Source organism: Ambystoma mexicanum, chromosome 5q, assembly GCF_040938575.1.
Source record: "Ambystoma mexicanum isolate Mex_15411 chromosome 5q, UKY_AmexF1_1, whole genome shotgun sequence".
Taxonomy (NCBI): domain Eukaryota; kingdom Metazoa; phylum Chordata; class Amphibia; order Caudata; family Ambystomatidae; genus Ambystoma; species Ambystoma mexicanum.
This window is the reverse complement of record NC_090933.1, coordinates 530,761,116-530,781,123: the sequence shown is the minus strand read 5'-3', so window position 1 is coordinate 530,781,123 and position 20,008 is coordinate 530,761,116. Positions and strand designations below refer to the sequence as shown.

At 45.3% G+C, this 20,008-nt stretch overlaps 1 protein-coding gene across 1 annotated transcript in view; it reads right to left on the bottom strand.

Moving 5' to 3' along the window:
- The window catches only part of LOC138497503 (chloride channel protein C-like), an 876,774-nt gene that overhangs the window by 282,528 nt on the left and 574,238 nt on the right, over positions 1-20,008 (bottom strand). The window contains exon 13 of the mRNA XM_069621029.1: positions 17,804-17,983. Coding sequence (XP_069477130.1) covers positions 17,804-17,983 — 180 coding nt within the window. The remainder of the gene's footprint in view (positions 1-17,803; positions 17,984-20,008) is intronic.

The window sequence follows — 20,008 nt, the reverse complement described above, 5'->3', positions numbered from 1 at the left end:
ATAACAGTATGCATGTGTCTTTCAGTCCTTTTTGTCTCTGTCTTAATGACCAAAGGATCAACATTGCTCACCACTCTTTACACATTTTGCTGTCTTAGTTGTCTTGTGCTTCCTTTTCTTGTATTTCATATGTGTAGTCTTACGTTTTTGCTTTATCTTTTCTGGTTGAAATTTGCCCACTTCAGTATGACCGTGGTACATCTTGTTCTTTACTGTCAAGTTTGTGCCTCTCCCAATATAGCCACCATTTTATTCCTTCTTATTTTCAGACTATAAGATGGCTGCCACATTGGTTCAATATTTGCACTACTTCCAAGATGGCCACCACTTGTTTTGGCGCTCTCGCTTTGTTTCGCATCTTCCTTCTATGGGGCAGTTAGAACTCCCAAGAAAGCATCTGCAATGAAACACGATCTTGTGAGACCATGCCAAGATGTCTTCCCAGCGTGTGTGCACTGCTGAGACCCTGGCCCAGTATGACCACCACTTTGAAGATACACAAAGTGTCCATCTACTCCCAATGCTACCAGCAATCTGTGTGATGCAGCTGATGATGATTATGATGATGATGTGCCTGCATGCTGCTGCTGCTGATGGTCCCATGCTGGTGGGTCCAATCTTCCCCCATACAATCTTCATATGCAGTTGTCGGGTTCTGAATATCCCAGCTGAGTGGATTTGAAGTATGTTAATCTCCCTGTCATGGTACATCAAAGGACTACATGTGTGAAGCTGTTACCCCATGTAATCACTCATCCCATCATTGAGGTCACTCATGGCAATGTCACTTATATTGCGTTGATCGCACCTCACAAAAAGGAAATAAATTATGTGTCATGTACCTTAAATAAATGTACAGTTGTGAGTTCTCTGCCTTATGGCATCAGTGAAATATACTTATGTTCATGCTGCACTTAACAATGAGTCTTCCCAGATCAGGATTGCTTTCATTTCTTCTTGCCTTTTCCAGCAACTTGATTGCAACTCGTGACATTTAACATTTTTTTCTGTTCAATTTTTATTCTGCAAAATCCCATCACACTGTATACAAGCAAAGTGATGACTGAAGCATGCATAACTTTAATTAGCACTGTGAGAAACCTAAGGGTGTTCTCCCGAGTAGAGCCCAGGAATCCCTTATCCAGGTGGCCAGGACACGGACATTGCTGTTGGATCCAGTTCCTGGTGGTGGACCAGAGGGGGGGGATCACATGGGTAGGGGAACCCAGGGCTATGCTCGGGGGAATCCCCCACGTGAGACGCGGTATGACATAGGGGAAGAAGACGAGGAGGACCTAGTCCCTGAGGCTTTCATGGGCAGTTCTAGATGAACCTCCCTTCTACCTAATGAATCTCCCTTACCTAAATCCAACAACCCCTCTGCATCTCGTAAATCTATTAGGAATCCAAACCCTGCTGCCATGGGAAACTACATCTCCCACAACCCCTGTTTTCCTGTTGCCTAACCAGGTACTCCCAGGCATTCTTCTCACCGTCCCTTGGATTATTATTTTCCAAACTCCCAGTCTGCTTTAACCAAACACCACCATGCTGAAAAGCAAGTTATCAATGAGTGAAGATTTGCAATGTCAGTAGTACTGCACAAACGCCAAAGACATGTTCGCAGCACGGACACGGAAATACATTCACTGGGTAGTATTCAGTGAGCATATCCCTCAAGTCAACGACAACTTGAATGAAATGTGCATTCCTCTAAGAGGCCAACAATGAACACTGGCTCTCTGTGCATTTTTGCATTGATGCTCCTTTCATCGACAACTCCTTCGACAAACTCCTCATGCCTCACCTCACTGCGATCCACTGGTCCAAAAGTCTGCCTGCTGATGTGGTGTCTCGGTGAGTGGACGGAATCATGCACTGTGGCAGCAGCCTCAATTTACACCTCAAAATAATGATTCCTTTCCCGTGAAAAACCTCTAAATCTTCTTGAACTTGTATCCTCCTTCGGGTGGGGATAGTTGATGTCATGCGATGATTAAATGATTATTGGGTTTCAATGTCATGGTCTGTATTTTGAAATGTTTATGGATTCTCTGGGATGAATAGTTGTTGCTGACATTAAATAATTGTCAGAATTATTATCTTGATTTTATAAAACCGTTGCAGAGTTAAAAGGTGACTTGGCAGAGGTGGAGCAGCAAACATCTGCCATGGTGGGAAAGATCTCTTGCTTCCCACGTTTTGGTGGGTTTATAGACTGAAGCCAAACGAATTGCAGGTTGGAGGGATTGTGTAGAGAAAGCATATCTTGCAATGAATGTGGGGTGTAAACATCAGAGAGTACCGGAACATATGCAGTACCTATTTCAAGAGGGCGCCTATATCCAAGAGGATCCTGCGGTTGGATAAACTAGGTTGAACTTGTTATTCAGAAATTCTTTTAAATTAGCACAATCAATGCACCATTACACACCAGTGTCAGAATGGACCTGCAAAATAAAAGCATGTCTAACAAATTAAAATCACAAGGGCGTAAACCCTCCTTTAGGGCCCATTGGAAGTTTGATGTTGGAATTTGTATATCTAGAACAAAAGTATAAAGGCCGCAGAAATACCACACGATTGGCGCATGCATAAGAACGCCATCTGTTGTGCATCACACATGTTGTCATAATTGCGCTTTAACGACAGATTGAATATCATCTGCATGGCACATTGCTGTTCAGTACTGAAAGCTTTTGAAAACATTCCAGGATAGTCATAATGGGTGCTGGCTGATGGTGTTCCCCCGTTCGCACCCACCACACACACACACACACACACACACTTGTTCCACACAATGCATCTGTTTTCAGATACAGAACACCCACCCAATATCTCATTTCAAATGTTTGATAGTGCCATTAAAGAGCCTGTGTTGCTTTGGAGTGTGGGTTTCAATGCTGACCCTGCCCTCAGTGTGAAGCACTTCTGTGTCTACCTGTGGACCTCCACCCCTTGCCGCTTGATGTTGATTTGTGGGTTTGCTTATTTTGTTGCTATGCGATGTACTTTCCAAGAGCCAGGCATCCTGTTACTATCATCTGCCTGTGTGATGCATCCCAAGAGTCTCTGTGAGGCTGGCAAGTATTGAGGACGCCCTTCCAGAGCACGCTAGATTTGCTTAAAGGGGCAGATATCTCAAAAACCTTAATGAGTCAATTTCGAGACTCACGAAGTAAGCCTTACTACCACAGTGTTGGGGTGACTGGTAGCACCCGCCTTTATAACCATTCTCTGCCTGCCGTCAGTTTAGTTTTCTGTGAATCATCTTTAAGTGCATTCATGGGTTTTCAACCCCACCCCCCTTATCTTGTCATTGTCTATGTGCCAGTGTGTCCTCTCTTCTCTGTTGTCCCAGTACTGTGGGCTGTTCGTCACCTGCAACATCAAGCCCTTCATTCCAACCCCCGACTTCAAGACTCACCCAAACCCTCGTTCTCTCCCACATGGCCTCTATCCACACCCCTGCTCCTGTGTTCCAGTTACCTCCCTGGCACAGCTGAAAACCATCCAGTGTGTTGCAGCGTGTCTCAACAGCGGAGCAAAGAAATGTGACCACATCACACTCATCCTTAAGAGGTTGCCCTGGTGACCGCACCAGGCACAAATCAGCATCACTCACAAGACATGACGACCAAGATCCTGTCCGCCTCCCTAGATTCATGTATAGCATAAGAAGCCTTAACTTAGGCAGGTGGGAAAACAATACATCCCCCCATGACCGGTGGTGGCACCACAAATGCTCTGTGGTATGCATCCTCGTCCCCAAAAACAAGGAAAAAGGATATTTTTTAAAGTGTAAACACGGAGTCTGCCTCCTTGAAAACCTAACAAAAGGGCGTTTTTTTGTTGTTGCATTCTGTTGGTTGGCACTAACCAAGTCTCTGGAGTATGTGATGGTAAACGCAATAGCTGGGCAGACCCCAGGTCATTCCCCAAGTCTGTTTCTTTGCTGTCTTCTCTTTTATTACTGGGCTGGGGCAGACACACGTGTGAAATGGAGAGATCTAGTGGCCCCTTTTCCCTGACAAGTCACAGCTCACTGGGAAGGGGCCATTAGCATCCCCAAAGCCCCTCATTCTCTTTATACTCCACAGTAAATGCCTGCACTGCATACGCCTGAAACAGTGTAATGCATGCACACTTGCACATGTTATTCAGAAGATGCTTGTGTGAAACAATTCTATGATGTGAAGACAAGTAGGGCCATACATAGAGATGTCTAGTCTTGTGCAGATTTGAAAATGTTCAGCATTAGGGTGTTGTAATTGTTTACAGACTCCTTGATTTCGGGAATAAGGGTTGTTTTTCAAATGAATATTGGAAACAAGGAAGATGGAACATTTTATAAAAATGGTAACGAGCATGGGTACAACTTTACTTTAAACAGAGTGTCACCACTGCCACCTAACTCGATAGGCTCTGTCCGCCCATTTCCTTCCCACCACGCGGTACAGCTGCACCCTTCCTCTGTATCCTACCACCCCGTATATCTGTAGAGCACTCTGTTATGCATCTGTAGTGTTGCATACCTGTGTAAAGTGCTACATTATGTATCTGTATTGATACGCTGCGTTATGTATCTGTATTGCTTCATACCTCTGTAAAGCGCTGCATTATGTATCTGTATTGTTGCATATCTCTGTAAAGAGCTCTGTTATGTATCTGTATTGTTTCATACCTCTGTAAAGTGCTACGTTTTGTATGTGTATTGTTGCATACCTCTGTAAAGCGCTCTGTTATGTACCTGTATTGTTGCATACCTCTGTAAAGCGCTGCATATCTGTGTTGTTTCATACCTCTGTAAAGCGCTCTGTTATGTATCTGTTGTTGGGTGTCCTGACCCACGTTTAAGCTATCATGCTGCAACATTTGGTGCTGCGGGCTTAGAAAATTCAAGATGGCGGAAAACCCACATGTGCGCCGAAATCCAGGAAAGCTGCGCAGTTTGTGCGCACACCAAAATGGTTGCCTCACTTGCCACCCACCAGTGCGAGAATGATAGGCCGGGTTGCCATGAGGGAAATGGGTTGCCAAAGGAAAAACAGTAGCGCCGGTTAGCTTCAAAGCGCTTTAAAACCACCCTGTGTTTCTCTGAAGGCAGGCTCAAAATGCCTATTTTCAAACATTGCAACATGTGCAAAATATTCACTGAACACCAGCAGACATTTGGCAGAATGGAGTTTTGTGTGCTTACAAAATCTGGAAAATGAAGAGCCCAAAACAATGCTTATAACAAAACTGCTATGGAGTCAGCAGTTTAAGTTGCACTGGATTTAAAGACACTAAAATCGAAAATGTTTAGATTAAATGAGTGACCTATGTTTGGTGTCACATGCCTTTGCAATTGTTTAAATGTCATAGTTTTAAACTTAGAATCAGCATTCTAGCTGCATGTGTAAAATTGCAAGTTAATTTAAAAAGCAACAAAAAACATGACAGTTAGCTGAAAGTCTGGCTTAAGGAACTTGATTTTGCTTGACAGCTACCCCCATCAGGAGTGAAACTTGAGTCACAACTGTGTTCCCAGGCCTATCTGCCTTTTGCTGGCCACACTAAGGATATACCATCTCTCTGATAATTGAATTAAGGGGAGCCCCCTACAGAATACAGGAGCTCTGAACAATGTAACCCCCTTCACCCAGGCAGATGGTTTATGGCAGGAGTCGTAAATGGTCGTAAAAAGTGGCTTCCTCCTAAAGGAAAGGGGAGGAGCACTGCCTGTGAGAGCAAGCTGGCTTGGCAGAACTGGAAAAACCAGAAATTCAACCTTGTGCTGAGGGTAAACCACACCCCTTTGGAGCCAGAACATAACTTTAAAAAGATGGATCATTCATAGAGCGGACATGTGAAAATTTTATAAATGATACCATAATTCTTGTGATTTTTCTGCCCACAGTTTAAGAGGTTTTTAGAACCGGTGGTATGTTCAGGGGGGTTTTAGCGGAAAAGTGGATATTACTCTAAATGTATGCATGTTAAAAATCTGAAACTTCATCAATTAATGTCCCTACTCCCTGCGCACATGTATGTAAAGTGGGGTCAATGTCAGAAATGGCAAAATCAGTTAAAAAGTGAAATATGTGCCATTTCTGAATGCAAGCTCCTAGAAACAGCAGATTTGGGACAGAGTATACCTCATGTGATATGTGACATGGGTATGTAATTTCAAACAACTGTGTAATTGTGAAATATGTGTTTTGATCATATATAGATTTGGGTGCACAGATGACAGGGGAGTTTTTTTCAAGAGATCATAAATGGCTGACATCACTCTGACACAACTTAGCTCCCCCAATCAGGGGAGAAATGAAAGCTGGACCAATGGCAAGTGGAGAGGGGTAGGGTCTAGTGATGCTGCATACACACCCACTCTCAAAATACATAAAAGCAGACAGACAGGACAGATAGAGACCTTCAAATCCATTTGCAGCTGGAAGCTCTGCCGGGAAAATCCATACCTTGCCTCCATCAAACCTCCAGAGAGCCAAACTAGAGACTTCAATCTATCCAGAACCAGAGACCCAGACCAGACCAGCAGAGAGAGCTGACCCAGATCACTATTAGCAGAACCAGAGAGAGCTGACCCAGATCACTGTGAAGTGCAGAGACCAGAGGCGAGTTTAAAACCTGACCAGATCCGTGGCGAGGTCCATTTCACTCAAGAATATAGTGTGAGTACCTAGAAAACTGTGCAGAACCAATCTCTTAGTTAAAATAATATAATTCAATCCTATTTTAATCTAAGTAGAACTGTCTCCTAACTGTCACCTGTCATTTGCAAAGCTGTCACCTGTCATTTTCTAGTTGCAAGCTGCACTTGTCTTTTTGAACTTTAAAATTTCAAATCTGAAAAACGACCTTTATTTAATCGCTCATATCTCCGTTTGTGCTAGAGACTTGCAGTAACTTTCATCTGGAAGCTGAGATCCTAGGCTTTCCTAGGACCCCAAAACGATATTGCTAGCCCTTGTAGTTCCTCTGTAATCGCACCAGACGCATTCGCGAATTTTACCGCGATTTGCAAATTTCTCCACTTGCAAAAAGATAGCTGCTTTTGCTTTCCTCTGAAAGAAATTCGTTTGCCTCATAAAAACCATCCCTGCATCATTGCTAGTGTGAGCCTGGACTAATATTAACTAGATACCACTCACCCTGAACCTCTAGAGGGAATTAAAAGCATTTTAGCATATTTTTTCTTCATTTCCAGCACATTTAAGAGCATTTGGGCCTGTGTTTTCAACTTCTGTAGTCTAAGTTGCTGGGGTGAACTGAATCACATTTGATTGCATTTCTGAGAACTGTGTGCTTCCCTCCATTTCCTTGCATTGCATAAAAAGGGGGGGGTGAATTGTCCAAAGAAAGTGATTACATTGTCTTTTGCTGAAATCCTATCAAGTTATTTTCTGTACTGCATTTCATTCCACATTGCATTCATTTGAAACCATAAAAGTATTGTTGCTATCTTATCCATTTCATGTCAACTCCTTAGTGATTATCAAGAAGTGTGCTAGTGCCAGATTCTCTGTTGTTAATCTTTATCATATCAGATTAAGTGTGATATTCAATTATTAATTTATTATAAAGCGTGATATATATATATATATATTGTTTAAATTATCAATTAAACCTTTTAACTTGCAAAACAGAACTACTTCTTGGCTCAGTGGGGTCAGGAGGATTCCAAGAGAGGAGTGTTATATAGGGGTAGTCATCCAGAACGCATGAACTGGACATAAAGTTATATCAATAAGGGTTTTCATTCAGTATTATAGACTAGGCGTTGACTTAGCTGTAGTGTTGAATTGAATCCTCTTACACTGTATTGTTGCATACCTCTATAAAGCACTGCATTGTGTATCTGTATTGTTTCATACCTCTGTAAAGCGCTCTGTTATGTATCTGTATTGTTTCATACCTCTGTAAAGTGCTACGTTGTGTATCTGTATTGGTGCATACCTCTGTAAAGCGCTCTGTTATGTATCTGTATTGTTGCATACCTCTGTAAAGCGCTGCGTTATGTATCTGTATTGTTGCATACCTCTGTAAAGCGCTAGGTTATGTATCTGTATTGGTACGTTCCGTTATGTATTTGTATTGTTTCATACTTCTGTAAAGCACTACGTTATGTATCTGTATTGTTGCATACCTTTGTGAAGTGCTACATTTTGTGTCTGTATGGGTACGCTCTGTTATGTATCTGTATTGTTTAATACCTCTGTAAAGTGCTACATTATGTATCTGTATTGTTGCATACCTCTCTAAAGCGCTCTGTTATGTATCTGTATTGTTGCATACCTCTGTAAAGTGCTACGTTATGTATCTGTATTGTTGCATACCTCTGTAAAGTGCTACGTTATGTATCTGTATTGTTGCATACCTCTCTAAAGCGCTCTGTTATGTATCTGTATTGTTGCATACCTCTGTAAAGTGCTACGTTATGTATCTGTATTGTTGCATACCTCTGTAAAGTGCTACGTTATGTATCTGTATTGTTGCATACGTCTGTACAGCGCTCTGTTGCTTCTTGAACCTAGGTGTATGCTCAATAAATATCATAACAACCATAAGAAAGAAAAAAACAAGGGAACACGTCTATTCAGCCCGGCTCTGAAACACCATCCAAAAGAGCATCAAGGATGACCACCTCCTCATGCGCATCAGGGAGGAAAATAAAACTCAGCAAAGGACACCTCGTCAGCCACTGGTCTGGGAGCCCGACAAGACGCCTTTCCCCACCTCGTTACCCAACCCGCTGTGATATTATACTCTTCTTCTGCTCTGTACACCACTCCTTTGGCTACCCGATTGGCGTGAGCTATAGAAATCCACATGCATACATACATACATGCACACATGCCCTTGATATGGAAGCTCATTTTGGCTCTTTTTCACCTCCTGCAGCAGTCTCCTTTTAAATGTGAAGCCACCTCCAGCCACGCACTTTCTCTCGCTCGTCTGTTGTTTCCGAAGCGTGGGGCGGCACCACACTCCGCCAGGGTGCGCTTCAAGAGTTTCTCAGTGACGCAGGAGAAAGCCGAATCCAGCCACGCGAAATCGTTATAATCCTGCTAGACCTGCAAGTCGAGTATCTTTTGTTTATGGAACGTGGCATAATTGTGGCATTGCTACTGTACCTGTAATAACGTATTATAGTTGCATGTGCCTTCTTAATGTCTGCTGAAACCAGTTCAAAGCACAACTCCAGCTGCTTCTGGAGCACTTTTAATTAAAGCAATGACTAACATTTCAGATTCCATTCATATACTATACCTTTCTGAGACAATATATAGCAATTTTTTGATAAGCACAGTTTATATCAGGATGTTTGTGCACTGCTGGAGTTTAACACGAGAATGCAAACATCTAGCTGCATGGTATCACTTATTTTAAACCACAAAACGGATTTTTAAAAACATTGTAGGAAGCTGCATAAAATATTTTTGCAACACATTTATGCTACATATTAGTAATTGGAATTGTAATTATTTATTTGTACTGCGCTTATACACAAGTGAAGTGCTTCAAAGTGCTTCATTCCCTCTGAGTCTTCCAGGGCTGATGCTTGCCTCCTGTGCCCTGGCTGGGCCTCTGTCTTTATTTCTACATGTTCCAGAGAGCAGACCCTACTCGGTAGGGTAAGCCTTGATTTTTAGCAGTGTGCATTTTGTGCGCCAAGCGCGATTTTCGGGAAAATAAAATAAATGCCTACATTAATTTATTTAATCCTCTGTGGGTGCTGGACCGCTGGAAATTGCTTTTTCTTCCATTTTATTGCACACAGCTGCTTGTTTAAGCCTCTGTGTCTGCTGCTGCCATTGGCTTTCACTCCTTTCAGGTCCCTCCAAGATGGCCTCTCCGTTTTCCTGGATCTGATTGTCTGCCTTGCTTGCCTGACTCCCACCCCATTGGTTGCCTGGGCCTTCATTGCCCAATCATAGCAACCGGGAGGCAGGAGCCGGCTCCATCTACAGGGCCCACTTCTAAGGCCTGTGTCAGCTTCCTGTCCGCTAACAGGCCGCCAAATGAGACTACTGCTTCTGCCACAGCCCAACCCTCCCTGACGCTGCTTCCCTTGGACTATTGGACTACCATGACTCTCTTACCACATTCTGCAAGCGTTAGCTCCCTCCCTCTTATGTTACTCATTTGAAGCTGTTTTCCATTCTCAACTTTACCATCTCACTCCTATTTTTCCATAACTACTGGGCCCTTGGGTGTATTTTGCATTGAACTTGAAAGTCAAATTTGGGTGTATTTTGCATTTAACTTGAAAGTCAAACTTGGGTGTATTTTGCATTTAACTTGAAAGGCACATTTGGGTGTATTTTGCATTTAACTTGAAAGTCAAACTTGGGTGTATTTTGCATTTAACTTGAAAGTCAAACGTGGGTGTATTTTGCATAGAATCCATTGATTGCAACCTGCTAGCCCAGTGACCGTCCTATACTGCTATACTTGCTTACTCCTCCCTCTGACTCCTCTCTTCCCACTCATGGCGCTGTCTGTTTCTCCCATCTATTCTAACTGCTTCTCTATCAACTATCCTTCCCTTCTCACTAAGTCTGGAAAGAAGAAGTTTAAAAAGGATATCTTGGGCTCCAACTCTGGCCTCCCTGTCATTGATACTTATACCAGCGCCTCTTCCAGACAGACCCTCACTGACATCCTCTTTGTTGTTCCTTCGCCAGATCTATGGACCTCCCATATGATCTCTGTGCTTTGTCCTGTCTTCTCCTCTCCCATAAATGGTGGCACTCACTGGGCTGCCCTCATGGTTTCATTCGACTCCTCCAGAGTCATCCTAAATGTCTACCTAAATGGCACTGTCATGGTCCAAGGTCCTCAGGCCAATCTCCTTCTCTTCGATAGGCGTTTCCCTCGCCTCATCAACTTCCTTTCATCTCCTGCTGTCCCCTCCTATCATTCCTTTGCTACCTTGCCCACTCTTTCCTCCTCCTCTGCCCCTCTTCAGGGTACTTCCACAACTCCACAGGGCATACCTCTGATTTGTACCCCTCCCCGGAAGGTCTTTAAGGCCGGCAACCTTCTTTATCTTGCCACTCTCAACTCTCGCTCTGCTGTCAAACACTACTCTGACATCTGCCACCTTCAGGAAGAACTGGATCTTGATGTCCTTAGTCTTACAGAGACATGGTTCATGGCCAGCTCTGTCACAAGTTTTGACACTGTCCTCCATGATGGCTACAAGATCCTCTCTGCACCCAGATCCACTCAGCCTGGAGGAGCGTAGCCCTAATCTTTCCTGAGTGGATTCCTGCCACTATCCTTCCCACTCAGTTGTACTCCTCTTTCAAAATCCTTGTCTGCAGGCTCTCAATCTCTCCTAGCCACTCTCTTACTGTTGCTACACTCTACCGGCCACCTGGGCAAATCACCTCTTTCCTTTCTGAGTGGGCTGGCCTTTCCTCCTCCCTCCTGACCTCAACCACTCAACTCCTCCTCCTGGGTGACTTCAACATCCACTTCGATTCTCCCTGTCCCTCATCTCTGCTCTTTCGTGACCTTTGCAATTCCCTCTCTCTCTCTATCCTCCCCTCTGGCCCGACGCACTCTACAGGGCACACTTGATGTCCTTATCTCCTCTGGCATCCCCCTCTCTATCCCACTGACCACTCCTTTCTCCTGGAGTGACCACTGCCTTCTCTCCTCTCATGTCTCACTCTCTTCCCCCCAAACCCAGCTCACCCCAACACTGCCACCTACCTTCTCGGACATCTGACCTATGAAGCGTGTGTCAGTTGAGGCTTTTACTGCCACCTTCCCCCCCCCCCCCTCATCTGGCTGACTCTATTTCTGATACTCTTGATGCTCTTGCCCCTGTCATGAGAATCCACTTGAAGTCCAAAACCAAGTGTAATTTGCGGTATAACTCTGACCTAGCTACACATAAACGTAAGTGTAGGGCGGCTGAGAAGAAATGTAGGGCTTCTTGTTCATCCTCTGACAAACTGGCCTGTCACCTGCTCCAAAGGCAATACCGACTCTCTGTCCACACCAAGAAGAGAGTCCACATTCAAGCCTGTGTCACTGCAGCATATAACAACTCGGCTGAACTCTTTAAAATCTGCAAAGAGCTTGTCAACCCTTCTGCAGTCTCCACCCCTCCTCCTGCCTCCCAGGCTCTCTTCAATGCCCTTGCCTATCACTTTATCTCAAAAACCCAGGACATCCTGTCTACCCTCTCCTCTCCTCTCCTCCCCCGCCTATTACCTCTCAGTCTGTGCTTGCTAAGCCCCTTTAACCCTCCCATCCCCCTTCTCTTCCTTTCTTCTTTTCTTCCTTGATTAGGTCGCTAGACAAGTTCGATCTATGAAAGCCTCGTCAAAACAGGTTCATCCCTGTTCCTCTAAAACCATCAAGGACCACATTGACGCCCTCGCTCCAGCCCTTGATGATTTTTGCAACCATTCCTTTGCCTCAGGATCCTTCCCCTCCCTTCTGAAGCACTCCCTTGTGCATCCTCTTCTTAAGAAACCCAAAGCTGATTCTTCCTGTCCGGCTAACTATCGTCCAATCTCCATTACTCCCTTTCTGGGCAAACTCCTGGGAAAGCTGGCCATCTCTCAGCTTAACTTTCATTGTGATTCTGTTGGCTGTCTCCATGATCACCAGTCTGGCTTCAGCGCGGCCAGAAGCACGAAAACTGCTCTCCTGAACATCTGTGAAGATCTGCTCTCCAACCTTGACTCTAATATTCCTTCTGTCCTCATCCTACTTGATCTCTCTTCTGACTTCGACACAGTCAACCATACCATCCTGCTCAATCGTCTCTGTGATAACCTTGGTATCACTGATCAGGCTCTGGCCTGGCTGACCTCCTTCCTCTCCGATCAACCCTGGGGTCTTTCCTATCATCTATCTTCCTCTCTACATGTGGTGTTCCCCAGGGTTCTAACCTCTCGCCCTGGCTTTTCAACCAATACCTGGAAACTCTCGCCCACTGTATTGCCATTTTCTGCTCACATTTTCAGTTCTAGGCTGACGACACTCCCTCTTTCATTTCTGATTGCCTAACTGACATTCAAGATTGGTGTGCTGCCAATGATCTTTGTCTGAATGCCAGCAAGACTGATATCCTCCTCATCAGCATACCGTCACCATCCTTTCCCCTCTTTCTCTGGCCGGCCTCTCTTGGCCCTCCTCCTACCCCCACCTGCAAGGCTAAGAACATTGGAGTCATCTTTGACTCCACACTTTCCTTCTCCGCCCACATCTCTGAGGTCTCTAAAAAGTCAAACTTCCTACTTCACCTCCTCAGAGGTACTCTGCCTTTCCTCTCCTTCCCCCAGAAGCTCACTGTCTCCCAAGTTCTGGTTCTCTCTAGGTTGGACTATTGTAACAACCTCTTTCTAAATCTACCTGCCTCTCCGACCTCTGCAGCTAATCCAGAACAGGACTATGAGTCTTTTCCTTGGCCTCAAGTCCTGGGATCGTATCTCTCCAGCTCTGAAATCTCTCCATTGGCTCCCAGTGGATGCAAGGATTAAATTCAAAACCCTCTACATTGTCCACAAGGCTTTTTGGGGCCTGGGTCCAAAGTACCTTTAGCTTCCCTCCTCAAATACCTCCCCTCTCGAGCTGTTTGCTCCTGTACCTCTAACTCCCTCAGAGTCAGTCGTTTTTCAAAGAAATTAGCTTGGGGTAGATCTCTGTCTTCGGGTGGGGCCTCCCTCTGGAACAGCCTCCCTGCCACTCTAAAAGTTGAGGAGAACCAGCTCCTGTTCCGGAAGCACCTCAAGACCTTCCTCTTTGCTTCTGCCTTTGCTCCCCCTCTCCCCTGCTGATCTGCTCTCTCTTGGCACTGTGCACCTGGTCATCCTCTGCCCCCTGGGCCTAGGTACCTGCTCACCCTGCCACACTCCTGTACTGCCTCCTGGCCACCCCTTGCACTGGGGACTGTATCTGTACCCATACAGTCCCCCATCCCCTTTTTTCTTCTTTTTCTGCACTTATCAGGCTTACTCAGTTCTGCAGCCATAAACACAGCACTTGCCACTTGCTGGCTGCACTACCACTGTTTATTGCCTCCATTTCTATTTATTTGTATTTATTATTATTTATTTGTTCTCCTCTGCTCCGCACTTTCCACTCTCCTCCTTCCATGCACTTTCCCCCTTTTCCTTTTCCCATGCACTTGCGCGTTCTCAGTGTCACTGGGCCTAGTAAAATCGTTGTTGTGTTCTCCCCTGTTCCCCTCTCTTGCCTTGTCGTGCTCTGAAACACTTGTGTACGAGCATGATAGAAATAAACTATCATATCAAATCAAGGGAGCAAGAGAATGCAGTAGTCATTCTTAGGACTTGAGGTTTTACAAATTATCTAACAAAAAAGTAACTAGCATACTAGGCCTGACAACATTTCTCCTAGTGCAAGTGCATGAAGTTTATCAGGCTCAACAGGATTGGGGGGGAGTACTAGGCCTAGTAAATTCAGGTCATTCAAGTGTGCAGATGGAAGTGCAAAGGAGGGGAGGGAGAACAAGTGCGCCCAGTGCAGCAGGGCCCTGGGTTAAGTGCAGAGAGGATACCCCTCTCATGGAATGTATGCTGAAAGTACAGCAGAGGTTACCCCTCTCATGGAATGTATGGTGAAAGTGCAGCAGAGGTTACCCCTCTCATGGAACGTATGCTGAAAGCGCAGTAGTTCTGAGCATAGTGCAGAGGGCCAAAGGAGAGTGCAAAGGCTGGTGGGGGAGCCTGCAACCTGTGACGCTCTGGAGGTGAACCAGGCGACCAGTCAACAAAAGCTGAACAGAGTTAGGGGAGAGATGGAGGAGCGAGGCTGGAGAGAAAGAGAGAGGAGGTTAGCACGGGAGAGGGAGAGAGAAAGGAAGAGTGTTTTTTTTTATCTGAGAAAATTCTAACTGACTATATGCTTTAACAACTAGAAGCTCTCTTGCCTTTGCGTAAACAAGAGGCTGAATATTAAACTAGAGGGTGATTGCTGCCATCCATCATAACCAACAAAATGCTCTATAAGTACTCACTGAGAGGTTCGATTACCTCTTAATGGAACTTGGCCCTCAGCTTCATTCCACTATTTTCTCACAGGACTCCAGAGTGACTTGCAATATTCTAATAGCATTTTGTGGGGGTACTTTATTCCACATACATCAATTCCCTCTATATTTTACATTCTCGCACGCCCCAGCTGGAGGTGGAGTGGCTGCCCAGAACAGGCTAGACTCATCATGGATTGTCACAACTTGCACAGGGGATAAAGAATAGGCAGCCTGAGAAAGCAGCATACGTGCAGAACTGTTGTGCTCTGTGATTGTAAAATCCAAAATCTACTCTCAAAGCTATAGAGTAGCAGCTACAATGGGAATCCTACGCCAGCAGGTGCACTACAAGGGGCTTAACAGAGGAACCAGAACATCTGACATTAGCTGAGGGCTGATAGACATTGGCTAATGTATGATGATGATAATAGTTTATTTATAACACGCTTAATACCCAGAGGTTTCTAAGCGCGAGCCCAGGGATCAAACATGTGGTGCTGCATGTTGGCTTGCTTCCAAGGCAAGCACGTTGCCCCTGAGCTATCCTCCCAAGACTGTGTCCCAACCTTTTGCAACCCGGTAAAAGAGGAGTAGCTCCTAACTCTAAATAGTCTGCCAGGGAGGAGAGTCTGTCAGGGAGGAGGGACTCTATTTACAGCCCATCTCTCACAGGCAGGTAGAAGGTGACATGTTAGTTTTATGGACAGCATTAATGAGTAAATCAAGTGGTTGATAGTACACAACACTGGCGGTTTTTCGCTTAGCGTCACATGCAATGATGAAAATTTGCCCTTTGTTGGGAAAGGAATTATACATTTAGCGGGAAAGAGAGGCAGAGGCATTTCTGCACTTCCCAATCCGAGGGCTAACCTGCCGGACTGTACCAACCACAAACAACATATTCATAACGGCACACAGGTAACAGGTACTCCCACCTGCATCAGGGAACGCACCTCGAAAAAGAAATACTCCTCCGTCCTGAGTAGCAGAGAAAAAGAATAACAAAGTATCATAAAGAACAGATGAAATATACTTTATAACAAACAGCTCTGAGTGGCAAATCAAAAGATCCGCGGGGAGACACTGGAAAAATTGTTCCCAGGTTCCCTGAAAACCTTCTGAACTACAATAAAGGGGCTGAAAGAAAAGGCAAAGGCTGGCTGATTTAGAAACGGGAGATTTAGGATTCCCCTGTTTTTAAGGGAACCCAACCCGATGGCTGGGTTCTGGTCCTGAAGAAAATAGTTAGACTATGGCTTAACCCGCTGAAACCGGTAGACGACCATAAGAGTTCAGGCTGATTCCCTGAACCCCACGACACTCGGAGTGAGTGAGAGCCTGGGCTAAAAAAATCATGTTAATGTTGAACGAGCAGAATCGTCTGCAGATTTGATTACACAAAAGAGGGAGACATAAAAATAAGAGAATACTCCCCCGAGTGCTGTAATTTTGAGGTATATCTTGGATAAGAAAGTAGTGAGTCAGTTTCGGGTCAGTGCTCTTTGCTGTGCCTGTCCTAGATAGGGGGCACACCAGCGCCGACTAGGAAGAGAATAAACTGAGGGGTAGTTAGACTTTCTGATCGGGAGATTTAGCGAGCTGTAGGCCGTGAAATGTGCTGAAGTGAAGAATAGAATCTTGAAAAACGTTGGCGTGTGTTATGTTACAAAATTGTGAGCATCAGGCGGAAGTTGCTGCTCTTCAGCCCTTGTCTTAGAGAGTGTTTTGGAATTCCCACCTGCAACCATCAACACCACCAGGGCCTGCACCGGCCTTCCCACTATCTGATGAACACATCCTGCCCTCCTTTCTCCCGGAGCCATGCGCAGAGAAGCTAGCATTGTTAGCAGAAGGGCGCTCTATAAAACCATTTAACATTAGATTGGTCACCATACATCAAAACCTCAAAGCACACGCCTAACTGCCTCACAGATATCCCCCCCCCAGGGGAGCAGTGGGTGCAAGGTGGTGGCTCTAATTTACAAGTTTTCATAGCCTGTGTTCCCATGCCAAATTCAGAGGGGTCTTACATCGGCACCGCCCAAGAGTCAGGGTGGCTGAGGCAATAGAATGTGTATTTAACCTTAGAACTCATCGATTTGCAGGGCGGTGTAAGGCTTTATAATGTCTTCAGTGAACCGGCAGGTTGGCAGCCGCCTCCTTCTGTTGCAATAGGAGCAAATGTATGGCTTGGTTGCAAATAGGGTGGTAGCGGTAACAAATGGCAGTAACGGAATTACCACTCCACCAAGGAAAACCAAAGGCAATATCTCCATATGTCTGAAGGTATTTACTACAAAAAAAATGGAGACATTATTGCTGGCAGAATACCTATGGCGGTCATTTCTCAATAAGAAGGATTCATAATAATGAGGTTTTACTGCATTGTGTCAGCACTAGTGCTGCTGTTTCATCCTAAATCATAACGCGGTCTTTCATTTCTTTGGGTCAATATGGTGCCTCCTGCGGGTGCCAGCCTTCTGGTGGTGCCACGGGCAGTGCCCTAGAATGTTCTTTTGGCAAAACAGGCCCTCAATAGTCAAAGCATTAAGACTACTATCACATGAAAGCATTGCATCCGCATCTATGGCTGGCCCACAGTAATCCTGCAGGCTGGAACTCACTTGGCAAGTTGCACTCATATAACAGGATCATACAATGCAAGGGCTTCTTTGTGGAATGCAAGCTGCTTAGTATTGGGAACATTGCACGTTCTTTAATTACAGGCGTGGATCCAAAGGGAAGCCAGAATCCAGCCATTGCACAAAACGTTACCTTGTAATAGTTCCCAGGAAAACGTCGTCTTGGTCCGGTTGGGGCTTGTAAACCACTGGGAATCCACTGTGACTGGTATTAACAAGGAGCTGGGCCAATGAGGACACATTCTCCTGGAGGTGGAGCACTCGCACACATGGCTTCATGACGTCGCTGGCAGTGAACAGCTCCAGGTTCAGCCTGGAAGACAGAGAGCAGACACCCACGGGTCAGTGTCGTAAACAGGACATGCTGCGTATCGAATTAGCGCTGCGTCCGGAAATCACTCCCAGCTGAAATACTCAGAAAAAAGCCATTACATTTTTCATGAAAAACTTGATTTTTACGGCTCAGTGCATGTACGTGCCAAGCACCCTTTCCGTGTGATTCCCTGAAACGCAAACAATGCTTACAAAGACATGTGTTGTCCCATTCCCCCATAGGCCTCTTCAAAAGTTGTTTTCCGGATTGGAACACAAGAAATACCTGTCGAGCACTATTGTAATAAGATAGGTTGGTGCACACTAATCACTGTTCTCATAGGCAGTGTTTTTACCCGGCAAACCAGGGCATCTTAACCATTGGTTCTCTAGATGTTTTGGACTACAATTCCCATAAGTAGCAGCCAGCCTTATCAATCGTGAGGGTTCATTTGAGTCGGAGTGCAAATCGTCTGGAGAGCAGCAGGAAGCGGAGCTATGCTGTAGACAGTAAACATCCCTGTTACATCCTTGACTTCCTTATTCTAGTCCTCGTTTTTCTTCTTTATTATTTCTTTGCAGAACCAATTTTACCCGGGCAAATACCCATTGGACAGTGTCATTTCTGAGCTTGATGAAGAAAGATTTGCACTGACACAGGAGATGCACATGAGCATCTCAGATTAAAACTGGAGCAAACTGGAGAAGATGCCCGGAGAATCTCAGATTAAAACTGGAGCAAACTGGAGATTAAAACTGGAGCAAACTGGAGAAGATGCCTGGAGCATCTCAGATTAAAACTGGAGCAAACTAGAGAAGATGCCAGGAGCATCTCAGATTTTGCACTGGCTGCCGTATACCTGATTCACAAGACTTAAAACTGGAGCAAACTGGAGAAGATGCCCGGAGCATCTCAGATTTGGCACGGGCTGCCGTATACCTGATTCACAAGACTTAAAACTGGAGCAAACTGGAGAAGATGCCTGCAGCATCTCAGATTTTGCACAGGCTGCCTGGAGCGAACTGGAGAAGATGCCTGGAGCATCTAGGTTTTGGCACAGACTGCCGTATACCTGATTCACAAGACTTAAAACTGGAGCAAACTGGAGAGGATGCCTGGAGCATCTCAGATTTGGCACGGGCTGCCGTATACCTGATTCACAAGACTTAAAACTGGAGCAAACTGGAGAAGATGCCCGGAGCATCTCAGATTTGGCACGGGCTGCCGTATACCTGATTCACAAGACTTAAAACTGGAGCAAACTGGAGAAGATGCCTGCAGCATCTTAGATTTTGCACAGGCTGCCTGGAGCGAACTGGAGAAGATGCCTGGAGCATCTAGGTTTTGGCACAGACTGCCGTATACCTGATTCACAAGACTTAAAACTGGAGCAAACTGGAGAGGATGCCTGGAGCATCTCAGATTTGGCACGGGCTGCCGTATACCTGATTCACAAGACTTAAAACTGGAGAAAACTGGAGAAGATGCCCGGAGCATCTCAGATTTGGCACGGGCTGCCGTATACCTGATTCACAAGACTTAAAACTGGAGCAAACTGGAGAAGATGCCTGCAGCATCTCAGATTTTGCACAGGCTGCCTGGAGCGAACTGGAGAAGATGCCTGGAGCATCTAGGTTTTGGCACAGACTGCCGTATACCTGATTCACAAGACTTAAAACTGGAGCAAACTGGAAAGGATGCCTGGAGCATCTCAGATTTTGCACGGGCTGCCATATACCTGATTCACAAGACTTAAAACTGGAGCAAACTGGAGAAGATGCCTGGAGCACCTCAGGTTTTGCACAGGCTGTCTGGAGCAAACTGGAGAAGATGCCTGGAGCATCTCAGATTTGCCACGGGCTGCCATATACCTGATTCACAAGACTTAAAACTGGAGCAAACTGGAGAGGATGCCTGGAGCATCTCAGATTTGGCACGGGCTGCCGTATACCTGATTCACAAGACTTAAAACTGGAGAAAACTGGAGAAGATGCCCGGAGCATCTCAGATTTGGCACGGGCTGCC